The sequence below is a fragment of the Mercenaria mercenaria genome, chromosome 16, assembly GCF_021730395.1.
Source record: "Mercenaria mercenaria strain notata chromosome 16, MADL_Memer_1, whole genome shotgun sequence".
Taxonomy (NCBI): Eukaryota; Metazoa; Mollusca; class Bivalvia; order Venerida; family Veneridae; genus Mercenaria; species Mercenaria mercenaria.
The window spans coordinates 35826617-35854435 of NC_069376.1; the positions used below are offsets into that span (position 1 = coordinate 35826617).

The 27819-nt window shown below is 35.5% G+C and overlaps 1 protein-coding gene across 1 annotated transcript in view; it reads left to right on the forward strand.

The window, feature by feature from the left end:
• Positions 1–27819, forward strand: part of LOC123539606 (exostosin-1-like) — a 114509-nt gene that overhangs the window by 55204 nt on the left and 31486 nt on the right. The window contains exons 2-3 of the mRNA XM_045324260.2: positions 186–260; positions 13545–13671. Of these exons, the coding sequence (XP_045180195.2) occupies positions 186–260; positions 13545–13671 (202 nt within the window). The remainder of the gene's footprint in view (positions 1–185; positions 261–13544; positions 13672–27819) is intronic.

Genomic DNA, 27819 nt, shown 5'->3' on the forward strand with positions numbered 1-27819 from the left:
GCTGATCTAGTTGATATAATGAAAAGTAATGATCATGCTTAGGGCAGGATAGATGTAGAAAAGTTGTTGCTCACAGTCTGCCCTTCCAGAACCTGAACTGCACTATGATGGCATGGTAACAACATGATATAAGTAAATGTTATAAAATTGTGATATATTTACATGAATTCTATATCTAATTTCAGATATGACTACAAGAAGTTACTGTACAATGCAACATTTTGTCTGGTGCCTAGGGGACGCAGACTAGGGTCTTTCAGGTATGTCCTTTTAAGGTCTTAATATAGGAGCCGTGCCATGAGAAAACCAATATAGTGGCTTTGGGACCAGCATGGATCCAGACCAGCCTGCGCATCCGCACAGTCTGGTCAGGGTCCATGCTGTTCACTTTCAAAGCCTATTGCAATTAGGGCAACTGTTAGCGAACAGCATGGATCCTGACCAGACTGCGCGGATGCGCAGGCTGGTCTGGATCCATGCTGGTCGCAAAGCCACTATGTTTGTTTTCTCATTGCACGGCTCATATCATGTATGTGTTCGGGTTTAGCATCCTAAAAATTTCAACAATCTTTCAGTCATATAAACCACAGTGTTTGCTTGAAGCATTGAGTGCAATGCCCAACTTGATAGTGCTGCCTCACTGGAATATATCTTGCCATAGACATGATACTCAACCCAGTCACATTATAGTGACCACTGGGCTGACCTGTCTTAGACCTTAATCCCGAGCAGCATGAGTAAGGAAGCTGCTATAGGACCATTTTTCATGTTTTTGGTGTGACACATCTGGGGAGCAAACCCATTACCTCCCAAACTTAGGTGAGACTATCAAGGCATTGCCTTATATAGAGTCCAGTCCTTACAAAAAGAGATGGTTTCAATGTTACAGTACTGAATTTTAAATCAATGCTGACATCACAAAATGTAAATGATTCAGTATGGAATGTTGTTCTCCGTAGACACATTAAGGGCTGAAAATACCATATATACATCATCACTGTATATTTGAAAGAAATCGCATGACATTTAAAAATATCTTAATAGTTTCCACAGGCATTGTAAAGTAAAATGTAGCGAATTAAATACAACTAGGAATAAAGTTTTTGCCCTTGACATAGGCAGTATATATCTTTTTAAAATGAAAATTAAAGTAATTAAGGATTTAAGGCAGTTTATGGGTAGCCAACCTCACACTTGACCTTCATTCAATTTAGTAGACATTAGCCTTCAGATAGTGCATTAGCATTTTAATCAGAAGTAATAATCTCTTGCAGGAAGAACATGAATACAAGGAAATAGGAGAAGTTAAAGAAAACATAAAAAAAGAAAATGAAATCTATTAACGTCACATAAAAAGCTCTGTTAATGATGTTAATTGTCTTTTACTGCTCATTTCCATTAAACTTAAAATTGAATTTTGAGCTGATTAGTTCCTTCTGTATTTGCTGTACAGTCAAACCTGTTTTAAGCAGTCAGCTGAGAGAGTGACACTATTTGGCAGTTTAAGGCAGGTGGCAGTGCTTCTTACAAGTTGAAGTAAGAACAGAAAGTCAGTTTGGGAAGCTAGCTGACTGGCTACTTAAGTCATTTAAGGTGGCTGTGTAATATACAGGTGGCAATTCAGTCGGGTTCAGCTGTATTTCTATTATGTTGCACATTGATTTGAATAAATGCAGGCAAGAAAATTTCAGAGTGTTGAAAGTCTCTGGTTTTTGTTACAGAAAGAAATTTACAAGAAGTATATTTTTTTTTCTAATTTACATCTAAAACAATATGGTTTGAGTTTTGCCAATTTAATCAGTTCCAGATTCACAATTTTGAATGTTATGTGCTGATATTTCAGTAATTATATCCTGTAATCATTTAGGTTCCCAAAAATCAAATTTTTTGGGGCTGGAAATGTATTAGGAAGTTAATATTCAGCTGGCTTATGGAAGGTCAGCGGCTCTACCTAAATCCAGATTTGCGATAAAGGTAGTGGATCCCTAACGACTCTTGGTGATTTCCAAGTGATTATAATGCACTGCTGTAATCCAGTGCAACTATTTCAGGTGCAGTAGCTCAACACGTACACGGATTTCTATAAAAAAAGAGAAAAAAAACTAAATGAGCCGCACCATGAGAAAACTAACATAGTGAATTTGCGGCCAGAATGGATCCAGACCAGGTCAGGATCCATGCTGTTGGCTTTTAAAGCCTATTGCAGTTAGAGAAACTGTAAGCGAACAGCACAGATTCTGACCAGACTGTGCGGATGCGCAGGCTGATCTGGATCCATGCTGGCCGCAAATGCACTATGTTGTTATTTTCATGGTGCGGCTCAAATTATACAGAGAATATTGTACTTTGCCGTCTGTCATTGTTAGTTTACTACCTTAACCCTTACCTTGCTAAATTTCTAAAATGAACTTGTCCATCTTCCAATTTGGACAGTACCATTAACTGTTAAAAGGGGTGCTTACCAAAAAGATACTAACTGAATAGCGAATGGTGCAGATCATGATCAGACTGCACGAATTTGCAAGCTGACCATGATCTACACTGGTCGCAAAGGCAGAATCAATTATGTCCAGCATGGAAAAGGTTAAGATAATCTTGAAATGGGCCATGTGACTAAAATTGTGGTGATGTGACTAAATAACACCCAAAGTAGACAAAAACATTGATAAATCACTCACATAACCCAAGTAGTCTTGTTGCTGTTCTTAAAAAAAAAGACAAATGTTAGGAATTTTTATATGGAAGCATATCTATCTAAAATCTGAAAATTTATAATCAGGATTAAAGAATTTACATTTTTAGCTCGACTATTCGAAGAATAGTCTAGCTATTCTACTCACCCTGGCGTCGGCGTCGGCGTCGGCGTCGGCGTCACACCTTGGTTAAGTTTTTGCATGCAAGTACATACAGCCATCAATTAAAGGCATATAGCTTTGAAACTTATTTTATCTTTTTCTAGGTCAATTACCAACCTCTCTGGGTCAAGTCCCATAACTCTGACATGTATTTTGAGCAAATTATGCCCCCTTTTGGACTTAGAAAATTTTGGTTAAAGTTTTACATGCAAGTTACTATCTCCAAAACTAATGCAGATATTGATTTGAAACTTCACATGTGTCTTCGGGGTTATAAAACTAGTTGATAGCAGCAAGTCCCATAACTCTGACCTTCATTTTGGCCAAATTATGCCCCTTTTGGACTTAGAAAATTCTGGTTAAAGTTTTGCGTGCAAGTACATACAGCTCTTTCTAAAAGGCATATAGATTTTAAACTTATTTTTTCTTTTTCTAGATCAATTACCAACCCCACTGGGTCAAGTCCCATAACTCTTACATGTATTTTGGGAAAATTATGCCCCCTTTTAGACTTAAAAAATTTTGGTTAAAGTTTTACATGCAAGTTACTATCTCCAAAACTAATGCAGATATTGATTTGAAACTTCACATGTGTCTTTGTGGTTATAAAACTAGTTGATAGCAGCAAGTCCCATAACTCTGACCTTCATTTTGGCCAAATTATGCCCCCTTTTGGACTTAGCAAATTCTGGTTAAAGTTTTGCGTGCAAGTACATACAGCTATTACTAAAAGGCATATAGATTTGAAACTTATTTTTTTCTTTTTCTAGATCAATTACTAACCTCACAGGATCAAGTCCCATAACTCTTACATGTATTTTGAGCAAATTATTCCCCTTTTTGGACTTAGAAAATCCTGGTTAAAGTTTTGCGTGCAAGTACATACAGCAATTACTAAAAGGCATATAGATTTGAAACTTTTTTTTTCTTTTTCTAGGTCAATTACCAACCTCACTGGGTCAAGTCCCATAACTCTGGCATGTATTTTGGGCAAATTATGCCCCCTTTTGGACTTTGAAAATTCTGGTTAAAGTTTTACATGCGAGTTTCTATCTCCAAAACTAATGCAGATATTGAATTAAAACTTCACATGTGCCTTAGGGGTTATAAAACTAGTTGATAGCACCAAGTCCCATAACTGATATGCATTTTGGCCAAATTATGCCCCCTTTTGAACTTAAAACTCTTTTAATATTTAACCTTTTTGGGTAATATTTTCCTGCTTCTGGGACAATATTTCGAATAGTCGAGCTTGGCTGTCTTACGGACAGCTCTTGTATTGTTCTCTTGTAGAAATTCATGAACAATTTTGCTGGTATCATTTTCTGACAGATTATATTGTTGCCTGTAGTATTTTTTTATTAGTCCATCTTTTTGTGATATGCATGAGTTATCACTCTATATCAGTTTATCCCAGATACATGATTTGGTTGCAAACTAAGTTGTTCGAGCCTCAGTGGATTGGATTTCCAATCTGTTAGGGGACCATTCTCTCCATTCCATACTAAGGCAGGAGTGCCTGTAGAGGTCTTGGTCATCAATGTTTATAAGTTAATATAAGCTGAGACAACTTTCTCAACTTCAGATGTTGAATAAGTTTACAGTAATCTCAACACAAAGTGCAAAATACATCCAGAAAAAGACAGCCTCTGCAGAGCAACAACCTTTTGAAATCAAACGTGTTTCAGTCTGTTCTGTAGAGGTTGTAAAGTATTAATAAAATGTGGTTGTTCTTTCCAAGGCAGCCAGTCATTTTGTCAGGAGCAAGGCGCACATTTTGTCGGGAGCGTGGCCTGCAGCTGAAACATAAATGTCTCTGACAATATTCCGACCACGTTATCAATATAGCTGTATAAAGTGGTTTTCAGATTGTTATTGCTGATTTTAAGGTGGCTGGTAGCGATACATCTCAATTAAGTCTTTGACATAGGCTAGAGGTGACTGTTTAATAATGATAAATGTTATTGCCCATAGCAGTAGTCTGTGTTTTTTTCGGTGATCTGATTTGAGCAGGAAAATGTTCTGTTAAATCATGATTATATGTTGGGGACTATTTTTCGTGGATTTTTCATGAGTTGATCCATGAAATTAAATTCCAGCAAACAAGTACAATTTATAGATTTTGTGGGTTAGTCCATCCATGAAATTATAAGTACAATTTATAGATTTTGTGGTTTAGTCCATCCATGAAATTATAAGTACAATTCATAGATTTTGTGGTTTAGTCCATCCATGAAATTATAAGTACAATTCATAAATTTTGTGGTTTTGTCCCTCCATGAAATTATAAGTACAATTCATAGATTTTGTGGTTTTGTCCATCCATGAAATTATAAGTACAATTCATAGATTTTGTGGTTTTGTCCATCCATGAAATTATAAGTACAATTCATAGATTTTGTGGTTTAGTCCATCCATGAAATTATAAGTACAATTACAGTTTCCCATTAATTCTATGATCAATGGTTAAAATCTATGAATTTATTATCCCCACAAAATAGCCATTAGGCCTCACCAAATTAAAAAGTTGTTCATCGGATTTGCCGCTCGTATATTTTCAGAAACACAAAAAAAATAATTTTTTTTTGTTTTTGGCTTGCGCTCGCCCCATTGAAAAAAACCTATCCAAAATTTTTTGGTGCGCTACTTTTTACGGACGTAAAAGTGTATAAATGCTTATAATTCCAGTCCCAGATTGTTCTCAAATGGATTTTAATCAAAATAATAAATACATATTACGCCACATCGTCTATAATAAATCATAACACTTATATTTAGTTGCAATAAAGTTATTTCCCCTTTATGCAGTTACGCCATTTTCTTCAAATGTTTACCAAATTACATTCTCCAAAAATCGATTTATTTCATTGAAAACTGGATGAAGAAAAACATACTAATTTGTTTGATAACATCAATCCACATTATTTTGGTAAGGGTAAATACTTATTGATGCATGTCACTTATGTTTTCTGTTTTTTCATGTCCAAATGATCAGCATTTGCATACGAAAGTTGGTGGGGTAAGGAATTTACATTACGAGTTGTTTTCAGAACAGTTTTGATTTTCAAATTTTCCAGTCATTTAGTAGATTAATGTTAATGCACGTTAATCTTCATTTCAGACTTTAATTGAGACTTTGTTTCAACAAATTTAATATGTTATGAAAGTTTAAAGTTAGAAAAAGAGCTGTACATAGGACATCATGCTCGACTTTCCTGAATCAGAGCTTTGCCAGTAAAAGGGGCATAATAGTCAGAAGCTATTAAAGTACAGAGCTATTGGTCATTATATAAAACTTAATTAAAAATATTCTATGTTAAAAAGGGGCATAACTCTGTCTAGATTCAGAATTAAGAGTATTGTTTCTCCTGGTGTAGACTTTGACAGTAAATAACTGTTCTAAGTTTCAAATCAGAAGCTTAAATAGATCTAGTAACACTCACGTAGATATTTGATGTATCAAAAACTTTGTAAAGTTAGCTAAGAATGCTACATTTTCATAGCAGTAAATATTCAAGTCACATATATATGTGATAAGTATGGTGTAAGGTTATGCATTGTTGTTTATTACATATTTTCTAACAGCATTTTCAAAAGCATGCATTATTTGATTACAGTGTACTGTATGACAATGTTATTACCTTTTTTCCCCCCGAGTTCGCTTTTTTGTGCATCTGCATGTCAGATTTTCTCAACCCCTGGGGACTTACTTTTTAATTTAAAAGGGCTATACATTCTATTTTAAGGTTTTTATTAGTCAGTCGAGAGACAAATGAAGACAAATATATTTCTTCGCTCTTCGCTCGCTCCTGATTTTCTCAAAAACCCAAATAAATATTTAAATTATTTTTTCGCTCGCCGCCTCAAATTTTTCAGAAAAAAATCCGATGAACAACTTATCAATTTGGTGTGGCCTTAACGGCAAAGCCACGAATTACATGATGTTTCCCAGGAGAGTAATTGGCATTTCATAGGTTTGAAATATCTGTAAAAGTTCAAAATCCTTAAGTAATTTTATTCCCCTTTGGAAGAGGAGCGATGTATTGTTTAACTCCTGTTGGTCAGTAAAATCCTTTGTGCTAGTGGCTGCATGGAGAATGCTTTACGGTTTAAGGCAATGAAGCTTCACAGGATACTTGTTTGTGGTCACTTCATAACCTCTAAGGTCAAGGTCACACTGACTTAAGATTTACCATAGACTGCTTTGGCTGACTGGAGTTATACTTTAAAGCTTGCCTGGGATAAGAAGAGAAGATGACCCCAATTCACAGTTTTTGGGGGTCACAAGAAAAAAGGTCAAGGTCAATGGCCTTTGGGGTGAAACAAATTTACAGTTAGAAAAAAGAAGTCACACTTTTTCTTGAATAGGGATTACTACTGTTTTTGGGTACCGGGTTATAACTTCAACAAATGACAGAAATTTCTTCATTTTGAACAAATAATCTTGGAGTTAATTTTGGGACATTCCCAGGCGAAATGAAGGTCATATGACCATGGTCGACCACTTTTGTTAAATGGCACCACGGTTTTTGATAGTCAATAATCACCATGGTCGACCGTGGTTGGGGACCGTGGTCGACCGTGGTTGTGGACCACAGTCAACCATGGTCCATGACCATGGTCGAACATGGTGATTATTGACTATAAAAAACTGTGGTGCCATTTAACAAAACATGGTCGACCATGGTCAAAATGTGGTCGACCATGGTCATGACCATGAACTACCATGGTAGTCCAGGTAGACAGATACCTGACGGACAACTAGCAAACACAAAAGTTCAAATGCTCATGGTGAGAACCAGTCCTCACATGAGGTTAAAAATGGACAGAAATTAAATCAAGTGTATATCTGACTACTAAAATTTAATTCCTTTTTCATTTACTGATGTATCATCGACTTGCAATTTTTTTTACATTTTAAAGAAGTATGCAATATGGAGGGAAGCATCTCTCTGATTGTTGATATCTTGTTTGATGATATTATAATTTATAATGGAACATTGTTGGTGGCTAAATTTTGATGAAAGAAACTGACTGTTCCATAAAATCATATTGGAGAAAATTTCAAAATTCTGAGAGACCGTTTCTTCGGTAGTAGTTACTTATGTAAATATACTGAAAATTTTGGTATATTATGTGAAAAAATTACTTTGTAACGAGAAACCAAAATACACTATTTTGATATATCTTAAAATCAGTATATTTGAAACAATGTTTTGCACTTTACAAATTATAAGGTTTGTTTAAAATATATCAAAATATTTCACCAACACAGTTAAGTAAACATATGACAATTTCAGTCTATATCTGTTTTTGCAAGTCAGTCATTTATTTGTCATAAAATTGCTAAGATGACAACAAATTATAGTCAGACTATGAAAGTTTACCTTTGAATTTGTCTATAAATGCAGGAAAACTATTCTATATCTAGGAAAACTTTTGGAGCCAAAATGCAGTCAGGCATCTTTGGTGCATTGTAAAACTTGATAATTGTGAAAATTACTAACATGACCATGGTAGTCCATGGTCAGCCATGGTTGAAAAAAGTTGACCATGGTAGACCATGGTGAAACTGTTGATTGTCTTTTCTGACCATGATCGACCATGGCCAATCTTATATCACCATGGTTGACCATAGCCGACCATGGTCCTGACCATGTTTTCACCATGGTATTTGATGGTTGATCACGTTAGTTCATGGTCAACCATGGTCAACATTTTGTCTGGGTTAAGTTAAGAATGTTTAAATTGTGTTATTAGATATTATATTCTTTCACAGTGTAACAAGGTTAGTTAGAAGGCAAAAAAACAAAATTGGATTATCAGAGTAATAACTACCTTTGTTATTTCTGGCAAGTCATCCCACTGCAATGTAATTAATGCAACCCCCCTCCAGCTGTAAAAATGTAAAAAGCATGTGTCTGCTGCGCATACAACTAAGTGGAAGGAAATAGCTTACTTTTTTACATCGCCTGTAGAAATATTGTCAGTTTTTACATACTTTTGTATTAACTTTTTGTCTCCTTAATTTCGCTGATGTAATGCATTTTATTGGCAGCGGCAGTTCCGATGGCGACTTAGTTAGAGATAAAAGAGTGCACAATTTACCTCAAATTCTGCATCGCTTCGTTGCGCTGCAACCTGTAGCTGCAATAAATGTCTTCTGCGGTATATTTGGTTGTCAAGGCATTGCTGTCTGAATATTTTAGTCTAGGCGTCGGAGAAATGATGCCTTTTTTCACATTTTTAGTGCAGATATTTGGTTAAACCTAACCCTTATCATGCTGGACACAGATGAATCTGCCTTTGCGACCAGTGTAGATAATGATCAGCCTGCACATCCATGCAGTCTGATCATGATCTGCACTGTTCGCTATTCATTCAGTATCTTTTTGGTAAGCACCCCTTTTAACAGTTAATGGGACTGTCCTTATTGAAAGATGGACAAGTTCATTATAGAAATTTAGCAGGGTAAGGGTTTAATTATTAGGCATACATTATATAATATATAATAGTATTAAGATCGCATGATGCAGGCTGCAAGCTTGCAAAGAAAGACTTCACCGCAAACTTAATTTCTATGCGAGTATCCGCAAGCATTATATTACATGGCTGCAGTCTGTGCAAGCTTATGGCAAACTTCTCACAAGCTTGCTGCATGATTGTAGTATGGTTTGGAAAAGAAGGATGTAGAAATTGTGTGTCATATTATTTGAGGAAATCGTATGTTTTACATACTCTTGATACATGTGTCACTCAGAAGCAAGGAATCAGGTACCAGTTTATAAAGGGTTTGAGTTTATTTTACCCCCAGATATAAAATGTAACAGGACAATATCAGAGCCATGTCTGTCCATTGTAGTCTATTTATCATTCCTTTCTAAGGCATATCTCTGAAACCATATAGAATACATTTTTAAATAACAATATTTTATATGTTCACCAAAACCTGGTACAGATCATTCATGGAGGTTGAGAGTCATCTTTCAAATGGCCGGACACTAGCATCTCAGCAAGATAGTGAGCAGAATGCAGAGCCACTGAGGTCATTTGGACTAAAGTCAAGGTCACTCTTGAGGTCAAAGGTCAAGTGCTGAAGGATTTTCATAAATTGAGCATCAGTTGCGCTCATCGCTCATTGTTAAGATGACATATAGTGCATCATATTTTGAAACTGTGAAAGAACAAATTCTGTGTTTAATTGCACTGCTTTTAATTAAATACATGGGGTCATTTTGCAGTACTGTATTTAAGTTATTTTACTAATAAAATCAGTTAAGGCAGTAATAGATAAATGGCGAGATTTTCATCCCCTCCTTCACCCTATTATATGTCTCATGGGCTAGGGAGCACACCCACGACTTTCAGCATTCAAAGTGGGCGCTAGATCTACCACTATTACAGGCTTTATAATGCAGAAATAAATCAGTTTCTCCCAGCAAGTTCAGATGAAACTCAAAACAGAAATCCATTTATTTTGTTTCCTTGAAGCATTTCAGAAAATTTATAAAAAATTTTAACAAACTTGTATTCAAGATAAAAAACAAACAACATCATTCCGTAAATTTGTTTGTGGTGTTAATAGCAGATGTGTTGTCATCATAATTTTGACACTTTCCTTGCAAAATCTGGTGTTTCTGATAGTTATATGACAAGTTAAAAGCATTTTAAGATAAGATTTTAAAAAGCATATGAAAAATCATAGCACATGGACCACCACTGCAGAACATGACACCAAATTAATGTTATATTAGACGATTTTATAACCTGTCGTTGACTGGCTGGTTTTTAGTCTTCTTCAGACATTAAATTTAAGGTGAAATCTTAAATTCTGGAAATAATTGTATAATTTCTTGCGTTTTTCAGTCCTTCCCATCAGAAACATTAAATATATTTGAATTTTGTCTTAATGTTGTATAGTCTGCTATTGTATGCTAATTTTCAGAAAATGATGAGCTATCAAAGTGGCATTTTACTTGAACAAATTTTTAGAAATATGTCAAAAACTAAATGTAAAAGCTTTCATGTTTGGACAAGTTACAGGAAATGTAAAGAAGAACTAAATTTGAGCAAGTTTTGTTTTTGTTTTTTTCAAAAGGAGGTCATCAATTAATAGAGGAGGTTTATTCAGAGTTTACAAGAGTTGTGACCTTCCATTTTGTGAAGAATTGGCTTAAAGTCATCCTAGAATCAGTTTTAAGCAAAAAGTAGGTTGACAGTAGGTCAAATTAAATACTCGTGATGACTGTGATCACAGATTATTATGAAATACTTGATTGTTTTTTTAGTTGTCAGAGTTAAATTCTTACCAATTTTTGTCGAGCCCACTTGCAGTAGCGAAGACATAGTTGTCCAAATGGCTGTTTGGTGTGTGTGCGTTCGTCCTGATTTGTTTGTCCGGACCATACTTTGACATGCAGGGAGTAATCTTGTTTATATTTGGCATGAGTGTTAACCTCAGTGAGAGGTAGTGTCATACGCAAATCTCAGTTTCCTATCTCAAAGGTCAAGGTCAAAGTTGGAGATCAAAGGTCATGTCAGATCTTGTCAAGCCCATTACTTTGACATGCATTGAGGAATCTTCTTTATATTCGGCATTAATGTTTAACTCAATGAGACAGAGTGTCATATGCAAACCCCAGGGTCCTATCTCATAGGTCAAGGTCACAGTTAGGAGTCAAAGGGCAGGCTCAACATGTTGCCCGTGGGCATCTCATGTTTTTAAAAAATCAGAAATCTCCTAAATTGTTGAGTTTGGACCACAAATGACTTCCTGTAAATTTTATTATAGTTATATGACAAGTTAAAATCATTCTGTAAGTTTGTAAGAATACATATGGAAAATCATTGCATGGATCAACAGGAAATACACAAAAAATGTTTTAGACTTATACGTCGTTGCAGTGTGTTTTAGTCTTACTTGAAACCCATAAGATATTAAGGTAAATCTAATTTGGAATAATGTTTTTCATTGGTTCAGTCTTCTCAAAAATTAATTATTATGGAACTGTTTTCTTATATGTTTGTTCTGTCTGTTTTATGCTAATTTTCAGAAATAATGAAGAGCTATCCAAGTGCATATTACTTGAAACAACTATTTTTAATATGTCAAAAAAATATGTTAAGTTGTCAATGTTGGACAGTTACAAGTAAACATGATAGCAGAACGGTTAATTATCTGAGCCAAGGTTTTGTGTCTTTTTCAAAAGGCATGACAATTTAATATAGAGGAGTACCAAGTTTCGATTCCCTTCATTTTTCAATAAAGGAATTTTAAAGTCACCTAGAACAGTTTTAACAAAATGGGACTGTATGAAATTAAATAATGGATGACTGTGATCCAGATATATAATACTGATTGATTTTTGATTGCGAGTAATTCTCCAAATTTTTTGTGGCACGGAAAGAATGTTGTAATGTGTTTGTGTGTGTGACTGTAATTTGTTTTCCCACATACTTGACCTCATAAATCTGTTAATAATTTATTGATTTAACCTTGGACAAAGTTCATACGCAATCCGTTCCTACTCAAAAGGCAAGTAAAGTTGGTGTATCAAAGTTTCATGTCTGATCTTGTAAGTTATACTTGAAAACATTGAGAAATTTGTATATTGGCAATTAATGTTAACAATGGCAGATTATATGCAAAGTTCCTTTTTCATCAAATAGGTAGGTCACATAGGGCAAAGGGCAGCTAATCAGGTTGCCCGATTATGTTTTAAATCACGATAATTCCATGTAGATTAAAACCTGTCATTAGCTATTAGTAGCTGTTATAGAATCTGAATTTGTCTGCTAGGGAAAGTCCGGGTTTTGACAGTTAGATTAACAGGGTATTTAGATTCTGCAAAAGCAAGTTTGTGAATGACTTTGGCAGATGTTTAAATTTTTAGCATCACCAGTAATTCGTAAATTGCATATTAAGTTTAGCATTGCGAGATCCAAAATTGATGTTATATCAATGACCAGTTTAATATATTCATGTTTGATTCCTTTGGGTTTATCTTAATGTTCAAGAAGATACAGTTCTTTGAAAAAATTCGTACATGAAAATATGCATGCTCGTACAACCCCCTGAATATGGTTTTATAAAGCTAAAATTCGGTTTTGATGAGAATATGACACTACCATTACATATGCAAGTTTATTTCTTAAACCTAGTTTGGAATCTCTGTTCAGGCATCTGTCTTAATAGATTCTTGAATTTTGGGGGTCAGTAGGTCAATGGTCAAAGTCAAAGTGACTGTGAGATTAAATGGGTTCTAATCAATAACTGAGAATACTTAGGCCTTCAGTTATTAAAATTTGTAGGGTGATACAGATTTTGTCTTGTATGTCTGTTAATCTGTCACAAAGTGTGGTTTTTTTTTTCAACTGCTATAGACTGCTTAAATAATTGTAGTTGCACTTAAAATGATGCAGTGTCTATTAAATTCATCTGAATTAAAAGACACCGAAGACTGACATGCCACATGAAACCCAAATGAAATTATAGTCATGTATTTCTAAGAGCCCCTGGCAGTTAACAGAAATTTTATTGTATTTGAAATGAAGGAAACAGCCAGCAGCTTATTAATTGAACATTAAACCCTCTTAAAGACAAATTAAACAGCAGAGGTGCTGGTATAGTCTAATTGAAAATTGTTTTGTTTTTAAAACAGTTCTATCTGAATTATTTTCTCATTTCAGATTTTTAGAAGTTTTACAAGCAGGCTGTGTTCCTGTGTTGCTAAGCAATGGTTGGGAACTTCCTTTCTCAGAAGTAATCAACTGGAATAAAGCAGCATTGTGGGCCGATGAACGGCTTCTCTTTCAGGTGAGTTGTGGCCCTTTACTTAAAGCTACATGCTCACAGATTGTGTGAAAACTTCAGCATCTTCAGATTGTCACATTTTGACACAAGATACAAAATATACATAGAGAAATGAAAGCACATCATATATTTAAGAAATTGATCAGGTTTAGTGTCAGGATAACGCAGCATGTTTTTGGTGTTATTATAACATCTGCAGAATCCGGAGTGATCAGTAGGTACTGTGCCCGGTAGGTGGATGGTAACCAATGTATCCCAAGGGATTCTGCAGATGTTATAACAGGAAATGGGCATGTGCTAACACCATATTAATATAAAACATGTATAAACTAATAAATGCATATATTTTTCCTCACCGTCATTAAATTTGCATGATATGCGCGGGAATGTCTGCGTAGGTGAATAGCGAGAAGTGCAGACCAAGATCAGCCTGTACGTCCATGCAGAGGGAAAGGCAGAATCACTTGCCGCCAGAAGGTTAAAGATTAAACACTACCATTCCCTAGTAGATGATATTATTTTACTTTTCCTACTAGTATTTGAGCAGTAGTCCATGTATTATATAATTTCTCATTTGTGACATTTACCGTGCTGATAATGCATATATTATGACAGAAATGAATATGTTTACAATATGCAGACTCATTGTGAAATCTGGCAGATTATGCATGGCAATTTTTGTTGCTTAAAGTGCATGACAGAACATTTTACTGAAATTGTTTCAGAAAATTACTCTATGAATAATTTTTCTCCCACGAATTTGACTGCATTTATGTGTGATGTGACAATGTGTGTTATAATATTTAAACGATCTTCAGTTTTTGGATAAAGAAAGAGTAGATGCTCTATTCCAGAACCAGTCTAGCGTTCATTTAATCTTTTTTCTAGTTACGAGCGAGCTAAAAAGAAATTTGAGTTGGGCGGCAACCAAAGCTGAAAATAGAAAAAAGACCTTTAAATAACTATGTGGATTTTCATCAGATTTGGTCCGTAGCATCCTTGTATGGACCTCTCTTACATTTGTTCATTAGCTCCCACTTGACCCCGTTAAGGGCAGGCAGAGCTTAGAACAGAAAAAGTATCATTTCTCATCCGGTTGACTGTGTGTGTTGTTGCAAGAGAAGCTGCTGTACTGCAGAATGTGTGTTAATTTGATATTTTTCCAATATGGAGCAAGTTTTTAAAAATTCTAGGTAAGTAGGTCAGATATAAGGAAATTGTTCTATTGCTGTAGTAAGCCTAATTTTGCTCAAACTTGGTGTCAGTTATTCAGAAAGGAATATAAAAAGTACAACCATTTTGTGGTCATGTTTATAAACGTGACAAGTAATGTAATTGGAAGTTACATACACGATGAACGTGTTGAAGCTCTTGTTAGATTGGACTTAAAGCTTACAGCTAGAGGAAGAAATGATATGCATCTTGCAGAATAATTGGGTGTAATATGTCCTCTCAGTATTTACATAACAAAAACATTAGTAAGCGTTAACTTTGGCACTGCCTAAAGCGATTATGCCAAACAACAAAAAGATTCTTTGTAGATACTGTTCTGTTTGTTTAAGATAGACTCAAGTCAGTCTTATATGCATTTTTAGCTCACCTGAGCCAAAGACTCACAGGTGAGCTTGTTGTGATCATGCCGTGTCTTGTCGACTCGTGAGTTCAGATGACCCCTTTCTTGAAATTGTTGCCAGATTTTCACAGAATTTACTGTGAGGCATCCAAAATATGAATCATTCTAAAAATTTGTTAAATAATGAGCATGGAGTCAGTTTTTGGTAGGTATCGACAAGGCTTACTGGCCCCTGTGCTTAGGGTTGGGTATGGTTCTGTCAGAGGGGTATGAATTATTCCAGTGATGTCTTTAAGTTACTAATTAGTTTCTTTACACTTTATTTAGCACTTGCAGTATTTTTTCAAGAAAATGTAATGTACATTTAAGAGTGTTCCTGACGTGTTCTGTAACTTTCTCAGTTTTATATAGAATAAAGAAGAAGATAAGGTATTTTATGTGTTTCATGCCGCTTATAGAGTATATAAAAAGTAAAATATGCCACAAAATGTGATTTACTACATCGAAAAATTTAATGAAAAGAAAATATTTTGTATATCATTAAGCCAGCATGCACGACAGATTAATGTTCTATTCCGCCTAGGGAATGAAAAATGCAAATTTCAGCACAAAAAAAGTACAACAGGCTGCACTGATATTGCAGGCGGAGTATGGTATATCAATTAGGCTACAGTAAAACTTCTATAGAGGGAACATCAATCACTAGGCGTTATACTGCTTGAAATTCTAAATGTAGATGTTTTTTTTAGCCTGTCTGATTTTTGAAAAATATCTAAGAGGTATTGTCTTCGCTTGATTGTCGGCGTTGGTAAAATTTTTGTTTAGGTCCACCTTTTCTCAAAAACTATAAGAGCTACAGCTTTGAAACTTTGCACACTTGTTAATCATCATTTGATCACTGTGTAGACCAAGAACCATAACTCTGATAGGCATTTTGCCAAAATTATGGCCCTTTTTGACTTATAAATTCTGAACTATAACTCATTTCTTACATACTGTCTAGCACTTGCAGACAAGCAATGGCACTAGTAGGCGGTGCTCTTGTTTTTTTATTATTTAACTTAATTATGAGAGGTTTTAAGCTTTGAAGCATACTAAGGAACTCGGACCCACTTCCTGTGAAAAGCCAGTACTGATGTGTAGCCACAAACCCATGACTTCTGGCCCTTATCCATTGCACTTATATATGCTTGTACAATATATACTTCTGAAATTGATTTTATTCTATAAAAGTTTTTTTTTTCTTCGGAGATGGAGTAAATGCATATTGTTGTTGTCTTCGCTTATAAAGGGTAGGTGCTGTCAGATGTCTATTCACAGTAATATTGATGATAAAAAAGCAACAAAATATGATGGTCAAGGATGACTTGAACCTTTACTAAATTTTAGTAAATTAATAAACAGTATATAGGGAGAGGTGTTAGAAAATGGCTCTCGGTATACGCTGAAAAATACACAGAAAATTTCAGATCTTTTTTTATATGTTTCGGTAAAAATTGATCAGAATTATGTGACATTTACAGCACAGCTCAATACCCTGGTGGTGTTAAAGTTCCGTGATTTCTGTACACAGCAAACAGACATACTAAATGGGGTTGTCTGAACATAGTAGGTTTTAATTTCCCATCAGACACTGTAATTGACCCTCATTACACCTTCTCGATGTAGGTAATTAACGGCAGGTTTATTTTCGGGGATGCATCTGTTTATCAAAAAAAGCGGGGTAAAAAAAGCGAAATTAAAGCAACTCCAGTCGACTTCCGCCGAGATCTCAATTAACTATTGGGTAAAAAAAATATACTTGCATATTTAATGGAAAGCTTCCTGTCTGTTTTCTGCAGCAATTCTGAAGCAGGTGAATGTATTAATTATTTACAGAAAACTGTTATGCATCATCTTTAATGGTTTTCCTCGAGATTGGGTAAACAAGTTTTTTGTTTGGGCTGTCGAACATCTCGACAGTTTCCTACTGCATTTGAAATTATCGCAAAGGCTGTCTTTTGACCAAAAAACTGATCAATGAACAGTTTCGTATTAGTACAGTAAAACACGGTTTGCTTGACATCACAAGGTGATAAACAAGATGCTCTAGGTATCCCCGGGTTTCAAACTTTTCAAATATAAATAGACTAAATGAACTGCTATAATAAGTCGGTCGCGGTGCTAATGTCATCAGTGTTTGAGTGAGCAATGTTTCTCCAAAGTACAATTTATTCGCAGACAGTTCTGAATAGTGATAGTGATGTCATACAGTCAATTGTAAGCTTAGAAATGGTCTCTCCTATGGCCCTGTTTTTTTTTCTTTCCAGAAATATCAAACTAATTTTTCTTTAAGAATGATCCAATTCTAAACATAAGAAAACAAAATGGAGTATCATTAGGGTTGCCATTTTGAAATTTATGGCACCACTGTCACTGATTAAGTTAGGTAAATGTGCTATTTTGGAAAAAAACTCAGGTCACTTTGTACAAAGTGAATCTTACATGATTGATCATTAATATAGCTTGTGAAAACCTTAGTACTAATTAATAATTCACCAGTATTGATTGTGATGATTTCTTTTCACTGAATCAGCTAGCTTTTCTCAGGTACATTCTGTCAGAATGATGATCAGTTGTATAAAATAATGCCAAATATACTGATCTGGTGTATCACATGTCCATAGTAACTGTTGTTTCTGCGGTAATCATGGGTAATGTACACATTCTTTTTGTGTAATTAAATCTGGCAAAATTCAAAGAAGCTTAATCTATACTCTCACAGCTGCATTTTGCAACATTTGCAAGAATAAAAGTTAACATTTAAGCTCAGTACAAATCAAGTACAAGAAAAAGTCAAAGAGAATTTTCAATGTCTGTCCATCTGTCCGAATTTGTGTATTGCATAGTTATCTCAAAAAGTACTTGTCACTTGTGCATCTGGTGTTTTATCTGGGATTGTCACAGCCACACAAGAGTTATGGCCCTTTACTTAGTCAAAAATATGCATTAAATTTGTATTACAAAATTGCCCAAAAATTTATGTTGCATTTATGTCAAAAGTATTTGACCTATGATTATGAAACAAAGGAATATTATTTAGCATATTGATTGTGAGGATTTCATGTTATTATTATGTTGTGTAATCTGTTGTTTTAGAGATTTCACTCAGCCAGACCAGAGTTATGGCCCTTGACTTAGTTAAAATTATGCATTATAGGGCATAAAAGTTTGTGGCACGCATCTGAAGAAGTATAGGACTTAGATTTGTAAAACATTACGGGATTGTTGTATTTGCATCTGATGTTCTGGTTGGGATTTCACTCAGGCAGACCAGAGTTATGGTCCTTGACTTAGTGAAAAGTATGCATTAAGTGCTTAAAAGATTTTGTTGTATATTATTTCTTAAAAATTATTTGACATAGAGTCATAAAACCATGTCGGAATATTTTTCAGCATACAAATTTATGCACCTGTGTTTTTTTGTTTGACATAGCAAGACTAAAAGGTTATGGCCCTTGACTTAGTCAAAAATATGTATTAAGGGCAAAAAGTTTGTGTCCCATGTATCTCAAAAAGCATATGACCTAGAGTCATAAAACATTAGAAAATTGTTACATACTGTGGGTTGCACACATGGAGTTCTGTTTGGTATTTCACTCAACCAGACCAGAGTTATGGTCCTTGACCTTGTTAACATACATATGAAGTACTTAAAAAGTGTTGCAAATATCCCAAAAAATATTTCACCAAGAGTCTTGAAACTGTGTACAGTGACAGTAAGTTTGAGGAACCAGTGTTCTTTGGACACGTATTAAGTTAATTCTTAAATATGCCTAAGTGTTAAGACTTAAAATGATGCAGAATACAGGTCCAGGATGAACAAATGCATTATAATCGTTGTAAAAAGTGCATGATATGTCGTAATCATTGTAAAAAGTGCATGATGTGTCGTTCCCATCTTGTTAAACATGTTTCGTACCTTAATGAATTGTTATTTACAACACAAGTAGCTGCATTTTGTGACACAGACAAGACGAATAAATTATGCAAATTTTAGAATACCATCCAACCGCTTGATTAATTAGCCAGAAAAACTGTCTAATGGAATATGTCTTTAATGTCTTAACTTTAAAAGACAAGGAATGTTATTGAATTAAATCTGCTTGCAGTTTTCAAAATATTTCTAGATATATTTCGTAATAATTGAAACTGATAGCTGTTTGTTTAGCTAAGATAAGACTATTATTAATCTACTGAAAATGCAGTTTGAAAAGAATGGCCAAAAAACTGCAAGAATTCATGAGGATTTAGGTTTCAGAATTTGAGTTTTGAAGTCGGACTGTTATACCAGTATGGGGTTAAAAGTGACACGCCTAGTCTTATATGATGTATTGTAAATGCAGCAGTAGACCAGTCTTTGCCTCTGCGCAGTTTTCTAGAATTGCTGGAGAATTAAGTCAGTGTCAGTTTTCTTGATTTGTTGAAATGTTAAAGGGCCAAGGTTTTCCTAAACAGTACAAAATAATTTGATTTAGTGGGCATGTAATTCGTGATTTTGCCAAAGTGGCTGTTTCATGGGATATAATTTTGTCAATCTGACTAAAGTACTTGATCTTCTAAATGAAGATCTGAGAACGACCTATTCACATTCGTCTTCTGTATATTTTGGATTTCCATTATTGCTATTTTTATGTTATCCAATCAGACGACTTGTTCGATTGTCAAAGGATAAGAAAAATATGCGGTTATTCCAGGACTCGAACCCGGGACCCCTCGCTTACAAAGCAAGTGGCCTACCGACTGAGCTAACCGGCTATCTTATACATTACGACATAAGAATTGTAAATATCAAAAGTCAATGCTACATGTAGATTTGCAAGATGTTGTAAGCTAGGCTCTGATTGGCTAGCGAAAGAGCCGTCAGAACGAGGCAATGAATAGGTCGTTTTCAGATCCTATGCGTAGCGTAAAATAGGAGATGTACTTTAGTCAGATTGTAATTTTGTGGATTTCAATGTTTGAAGATAAAATACACGGGAATTTTAACTGTTTAAATGTTTGAAGATAAAATACACGGGAATTTTAACTGTTCTTTGGGAGATTTGATTTTGTGATTTGAATCAGTCACATTTAGACTCATGAAAATTAGTCCCTCACAAATATGAATGAGTTTACAGTAGCTCTTGTTTAATACGGCCAGTTGTTCTGTGTTCGGCCATGAAACATATGATTCACTTCCTCTTGAAAAAAAAAATCTCAGAATCCTCAAGTCTCTGAATTTCTGCCGTCTTTCCCTTCCCCATCCCCATTCATATGTCATTATCTCAAACAGTTAGCATCCGTAATACTTAAAGCTGCCCGCCTACAGTCTGACTGAAATTTTTCAAGTGTGACTGATCATTTCTACCAAGTTTGGCATAGAACATTAGAACTGGCAAAAAACTAGAAGCGTTCACTGCAATGGTATTTAACTCCCTTTTGCACAATTTTTTTCTGTTATTTGTTTGGATAACTTGCTATAATTATGCACGTCAATAATATTGTCCCTCCTAGGTCATTTTCACAGTTCCTACATTTTATAGATTTTTTAGAAGACTGTTGAAAAACGGCGTTAAACCCCCCCCCCCCCCCCCCCCACCCCCCCCAAAAAAAAAATAAATTAGAAGACAACATGCTTTAAAATGAAAAACAAAATGAGAGAAAATATCAGAGATCTATAGTTTTTTTTGCTCACCTCAAGGTGAGCTTTTGTTACCACTTGATGTCCGTCGTGCGTCGTCCGTCTGTCCACAATTTCTTGTCTGCAAGATAGTGGTTTCTTTTATGATTTGATTTTAACCAAAGTTGCACACAACTTGTATCAGCATAAGATCTTGATTCCTTTTTTTAACCAGCCATATTCCATTGGTTCTACAGTTACAGCCCCTGAAAGGGCCAGAAATTGGCTATTTTGGTCTAAGTGTCTGCACCATAGCAGTTTCATTTATGATTGGATTTTAACCAAACTTGCACACAACTCGTATCACCATAAGTTTTTGGTTCCTTTTTTGAACCAGCCATATCCCACCATGGGTTCCAGTGTATGGCCCCTGAAAGGGTCAAAAATTGGCTATTTGGTGATCTCCATATTCAAAGACAACATAGCACCTACTTTCTGAATATTTTAGCATCAGTTTTGATATTTGGACCATGTTCACATATTTTAATACCAATGCTTTATTTTACCTTCTGACCTACTTTCTTGTTATTGATGACATGTAGGCAATATTACTCAGGTGAGCGATCCAGGCTCATCATGACCCATGAGCTTGATTATTTTAAGTATGTAACAAAAAATTGTAATTAATGATTAAGCTTAAATTCTGCTTAGATCATTTGAGCCGCGCCATGGGAAAATCAACATAGTGGGTTTGCGACCAGCATGGATCCAGACCAGCCTGCGCATCCGCGCATTCTGGTCAGGATCCATGCTGTTCGCTTACAGTTTTTCTAATTCCAATAGGCTTTGAAAGCAAACAGCATGGATCCTGACCAGACTGCGCGGATGCGCAGGCTGGTCTGGATTCATGCTGGTCGCAAACCCACTATGTTGGTTTTCTCATGGAACGGCTCATTTATGATTGTAAGCAAAATATTTCTGTAAATTAAGATTTAATACCCGAGATAGTTTAAAGATTAATAAAACAAGTTTTTTGGTTACTTTATAAGGAGAAAACTCTTAAGGTCAGGTTGCATTTCAAAGGCATTTTTTGTTCAGGATTTAATGTTTAAGGCCTTTTATAATTCACAGGTATGTTTTACATTTGACTTTTAACCCTTATCATGCTGGACACGATTGATTCTGCCTTTTGCGACCAGTACAGATCATGATCAGCCTGAACATCCATGAAGTGTGATCAAGATCTGCACTGTTCGCCATTCAGTCAGTTTTTTTCTTTTTACAGTTAATGATAAAATTTAAATTGAAAGGTATATAAGTTCATTATAGAAATTGAGCAGGGTAAGGGTTAAGTAATAGATTTTTTATGAACTTTAGATTCCCTGCAGATAGAAAAGTAACTTAAAGGTACTGATTTATAAGTAAGTGATTACAATAACCTACTAGAATTAAAATCAGAATTTTTTATAAGGATCGATCTACGAATGCTGACCCATTCTTGAGACTTATACAGTGGCCTCCTTTGCAGCCAAATGACTCAGGTTGCTGGCTTAAGACCTCTAGTCTGTCACCACTGCCAGCTAGGACTCAACACCCTACTGGATTGAAGAATGATAAGTCATTGGAAAAGCTTTCCAGCTGGCTTGCAGATCAATGGTTCTAACCAGGTGTCCACTTGTGCCTTAAATAATATCCGGATCGGCATCTAGGGTATTCAATCATCCACCATTAATGTCTGAAAGTGTGGCTAAAAATTAAGGAAAACCAAAAGAAAGGTCAGTGCTGATGTGAAATGTAAAAAGTTGACTCCCGTTAACCTTTAGCCTGCTGGCGGCAATGGATTAAGCCTTTGCGACCAGTGCAGACCAGGATCAGGCTGATCATCCGTGCAGGCTCAGATCATGGTCTGCACAGTGTTTGCTGTTCAGTCAGTAAATTTTCAGTGAACACCCCTTTGAAGAATTAGTGGTCACTGCCCAAATTGAATGACGGACCAGTCCATTCAAGAAATTTAGCAGGGTAAAGGTTAAATAATCTGAATGATTATTGAAAAGTGGCGTTATGATGTCTGTGGTGGTAAACAATTTTGTTCTTTCTTATTGTGTGTGGATGATATTGTAGAAAACCTAATATTTCATGAGAAACAAATTAAAATTTTCTCGATATGATGCAAAAAGCTGAAGTTTCAAAAATGTATAGTAATTTCATTATGTTTCTGACATGGATTTCTTGAAGCTATAAAATTATGAATAATGCAGAAGTTGTAATTTTTTGTGGATTGCTTTTGTTTAGCAAATGATCAAATGTGGCTTTTTTAACTGGATACAGGCTTTGTCTCAGTGTCACTGTCTAAAGGCCCGGTCACACCGCCTGAACTTTGTTGGAGCGTTCCTTCAATGGTAGGGAGAGGGGGCGGAATTTAGACAACGCTCGTCACCGTGCACAAAATGGGAAAAAAATCGAAAACACGGGCGTTGCCTTAGAGGTGCACCGCTGAAGCCGGCGTTGCTTTAGCGTTGGTTTAACGGTAGCGAGCGTTGGTTTAGCAGTGACGCGAGCGTTGATAGAGCGGCGTTCCGCGCATGCGTGCGTTGGCTCGGCGGGGTTTTAAAGTTGGTTTAGCGGCATACCGCTTTTGACTACGACACCGTTCCAGCAATCCTGTGTCCGCTCGTAAAATGCTTACCACCGCTCCACCAAAGTTTGTGCAACGTTTAATCACCGCCCGGGCAAAGCTGGCGAAGCAGCGGTGGTCCAGCGTTCAAGATTTCTGCGTTGGCCTAGCGGAGCCAAGCGTCCACGAACTTGCGTCTAGCAGTGCCAAACTTGACTGGGCGTTGTTAGAGCGGTGGTGAACTTTGCTGGAGCGGAAAATTGCCCGCTCCTCACCGCTCGCAATATTTTGTGCAGCTCAAAACATTCGGAGCGGTAGGAGGGACCATCAGCGGTGGCCGAGCGTATACGGCGTTGCCTTAACGGGGACCAACTTCTGTTAAACGGTGGTGAACGGTAACGAGCGGTGATGAAATTTTTTCACCACTCCAGGAACACTCCAACAAAGTTCGGTCGGTGTGACCGGGCCTTAATATGCTAATTGAATTCCCTTCTCTAACATCCATAACTTTAATGGTGCAAAAAAAAAAAATCCTGAAAAGGTAGAGAAAAAAAAGTGTCACATCATTGGTCTTAAATATCAGAGACCATAGAAATTTCTAATAAATGCATGGTTCTGTAATATCATTGCTAACATTTTTGTGTGCTGTTTTTTTTTTTCTACAGATGCAAGTCTCCTATTTCAGTGCTAAATTCAAAACACGGAGTCAAGAGGGAGTACAGTGTAATAACTTTTTTATTTTTTGTTTCAATATCAATGCATTCCTGTTAATTTTCTCATCCATTATACCATATTCTGCGACGGCAAAACAATTTGTCTCCATAGTTATTATGATTGGGCTCTAATACAGTCTAATTAGGGTCTTTTTTACTCATGTCTCTTTTCTTTTGTGCCCGACAGCTGGTATCAGTAGGGAGAGTGCAGATCTATGGATTAAACAGGGTCATGAGTTTGATTCCCAGGCAAGGCTTAGGTTGTCTGTGAAGATTCGATAAAAGACATTTTCTCTCAAGTCATTTTGTCCATCACATCTGATATATATGAAGAAATGGAGTTATGTCCCCTTGGACTAAGACAAATAGTCATTTTTCTTGTAACAAAACAGTATTATTTCTTGGTTATTTAATTATTGTTACCTCCATATTTATTTGCTGAATAACTGCCATTTTGAATATTAATAAATACATGTCTGTATCTTTAAAGTGATAATAGAAATATTGCCAGAAAGGAGCAAAATATAAGAAAGGAACAAAAAAGAGGAAAAATAAAGTCAGAAGAAACTTAAATACTTACATAGGTTGCAATATAGGCTCAGATATCCCTGAAATATAGGTTCAGATATCCCTAAAATGTAGTTTCAGATATCACTGAAATATAGGTACAAATATCCCTGAAATGTAGGTTCAGGTTTCTCTGAAATATAGGTTCAGATATTCCTGAAATGTATATTCAGATAAAACTGAAATGTAGGCTCAAATGTCCCTGAAGCATAGGTTCAGATAAACCTGAAACATAGGTTCAGATAATCCTGAAATATAGGTACAGATATCCCTGAAATGTAGGTTCACATATCTCTGAAATATAGGTACAGATATCCCTGAAATGAAGTTTCAGATATCCCTGAAACATAGGTGCAGATATTCCTGAAACATAGATTCAGATATTTTTATTAAAAAGTATGTTCTGATATCCATGAAATGTAGGTTCAGATATCCCTGAAATATCGGTTCAGACAACCCAGAAATTTAGGTTCAGATGTCCCTGAAATACAGGTTCAGATATTCCTGAAATGTAGATTCAGATAAACCTGAAATAAGGTTCAGATAACCCTGAAATGTAGACTCAGATAAACCTGAAATATGGGTTCAGATATCCCTGAAATTATGTACAGATATTCCTGAAATGTAAGTCTGAAACGTAGGTTTAAATATTCCTGAAACGTAATTCAGATATTCCCGAAACATAGGTTCAGATATTCCTGAAATGTAGATTCAGATATCATTCAGATATCCTTGAAAAGTAGGTTCAGATAATCCTTGAAACGTGGGTTCAGATATCCCTGAAATATAGGTTCAGATATCCCTGAAATGTAGATTCAGATATCCAAGAAAGGAATGGGTTCAGATATCCGTGAAATATAGGTTCAGATATCCCTGAAATATTGGTTCAGATATCCCTGAAATGTTGTTTCAGATATCCCTGAAACATAAGTTCAGATATCCATGAAATATTGGTTCAGATATCCCTGAAATGTTGGTTCAGATATCCCTGAAATGTAGGTTCAGATACCCCTGAAACATATGTTCAGATATTCATGAAATGTTTGTTCAGATATCCCTGAAATATTGGTTCAGATTTCCCTGAAATGTTGGTTCAGATATCCCTGAAATGTTGGTTCATAATTATATCCCTTAATTAACAAATCTCTTTTTGGCCTTAATGTAACAGTAACCTGTTAGTTTACAGGCAGACAAGTTAGTAATGAAAATGTCTCATTGCACAAAACTGCATAAAACTTTTCGCAGAAGTGTGATTAATTTCAGGAAAAGAATAAAACCCTGTTGGTTGTATATGTCATTCCAATTTGTCTAAGATGTAATCAGGGATTTCAAGTCTTTAGATACAATCACTGTATACAATTCTTACTCTCTCTCTCTCTCTCCCTCCTCCGGAAAAGTGTCTAGATTGCTATTAAATGCATTAAGTGCGAAAATTACTTGTGAGAAATGTCAGCAGTTTTCCTTTTAAACTTTATTTAATTTTTAGCTCCTCTGATTTTTTGAAAAAAACATGATGAGTTATATTTAATTTGTCATCACTTGATCGGTGTTGGCGTTGGCATTTTGCGTTGGCGTCGGCTGGTTAAGTTTTGTGTTTAGGTCAGCTTTTCTACTAAACTATCAAAGCTATTGCTTTCAAACTTGCAACTCGTGTTCACCATCATAAGCTGACTCTGTACAGCAAGAAACATAACTCCATCCTGCTTTTTGCAAGAATTATGGCCCCTTTTGGACTTAGAAAATATTAATTATACAGAGACAAAAGATCAGATGAGTGAGAGGTCTGCTTTTCTCAACGGTCAAAGCTATTGCTTTAAAACTTGGAGCAGTTATTCGCCATTAAAAGCTGATTCTGCACAGCAAGTACCGTAAATCTACATTGCTTTTTGCAAGAATTATGGCCCCTTTTGGACTCAGAAAAATCAGATTTCTTGGTTAAGTTTTGTGTTTAGGTCAGCTTTTCTCGTAAACTATCAAAGCTATTATTTTAAAATTTGCAACACTTGTTCTCCATCAAAAGCTGACTCTGTACAGCAAGTACCGTAAATCTACATTGCTTTTTGCAAGAATTATGGCCCCTTTTGGACTTAGAAAAATCAGATTTCTTGGTTAAGTTTTGTGTTTAGGTCAGCTTTTCTCGTAAACTATCAAAGCTAATGTTTTAAAACTTGCAACACTTGTTCTCCATCAAAAGCTGACTCTGTACAGCAAGAAACATAACTCCATCCTGCTTTTTGCAAGAATTATGGCCCCTTTTGGACTTAGAAAATATTATACAGAGACAAAAAATTCAGATGAGTGTCTGCACCTGCAAGGCGCTCTTGTTGAATATTGATTTTGATTAAGTGTTTTAGAAAACATGTTGCAAGTGCAAAAGCCTTAAAGGAGATAAACTTCTTCTTGTGTTTCCAGTGCTCAGTGCTGACAAAATGAATTTCCTCAAATAGTAATTTCCGAGATATTTGTTGACAAAAAATAAACAAAATATATGAAATAAATAACATATATGAAAATTGACAAAAATGGCAATTTTTCGCAGAATTGTTACAGATATAGCTTTGAAATTTTGGAAGATGCTTTTAAAACCCATTATGCACCTATTCCCTGAGTCAAAGCTCCTAAGGGCAAGACACCTTCAGGCAATGGCCTTTTATTGTAAGGATAAGTTATGTTTTCTTGTGTTATAACATTTGCAGAATCCTGAGGAATTGGTGGGTGCCCGAGCCCAGTGTGTTTGGTAAAGATTGCACTTTAAGGTATAAAATGTTTGGTAAACATTTGAATGTACAAAATATAAGGCAAAGATGCTGGGCTTTAGTTAAGAATATGACACTCAGGTGTGATACAGTAAATTTAAGATTTATAAAGTGAAGAAGTTTGGTAGAGAATACAGTTTTGCATTTTAAAGCTATATCATTTAATCAACTGACTCCGGGTGATGATAAGTGCAAAATGTATGACCATTATTTATAGGGACGTGTGCTTTAAAGTATAAAATGTATGACCATTATTTATAGGGACGTGTGCTTTAAAGTATAAAATG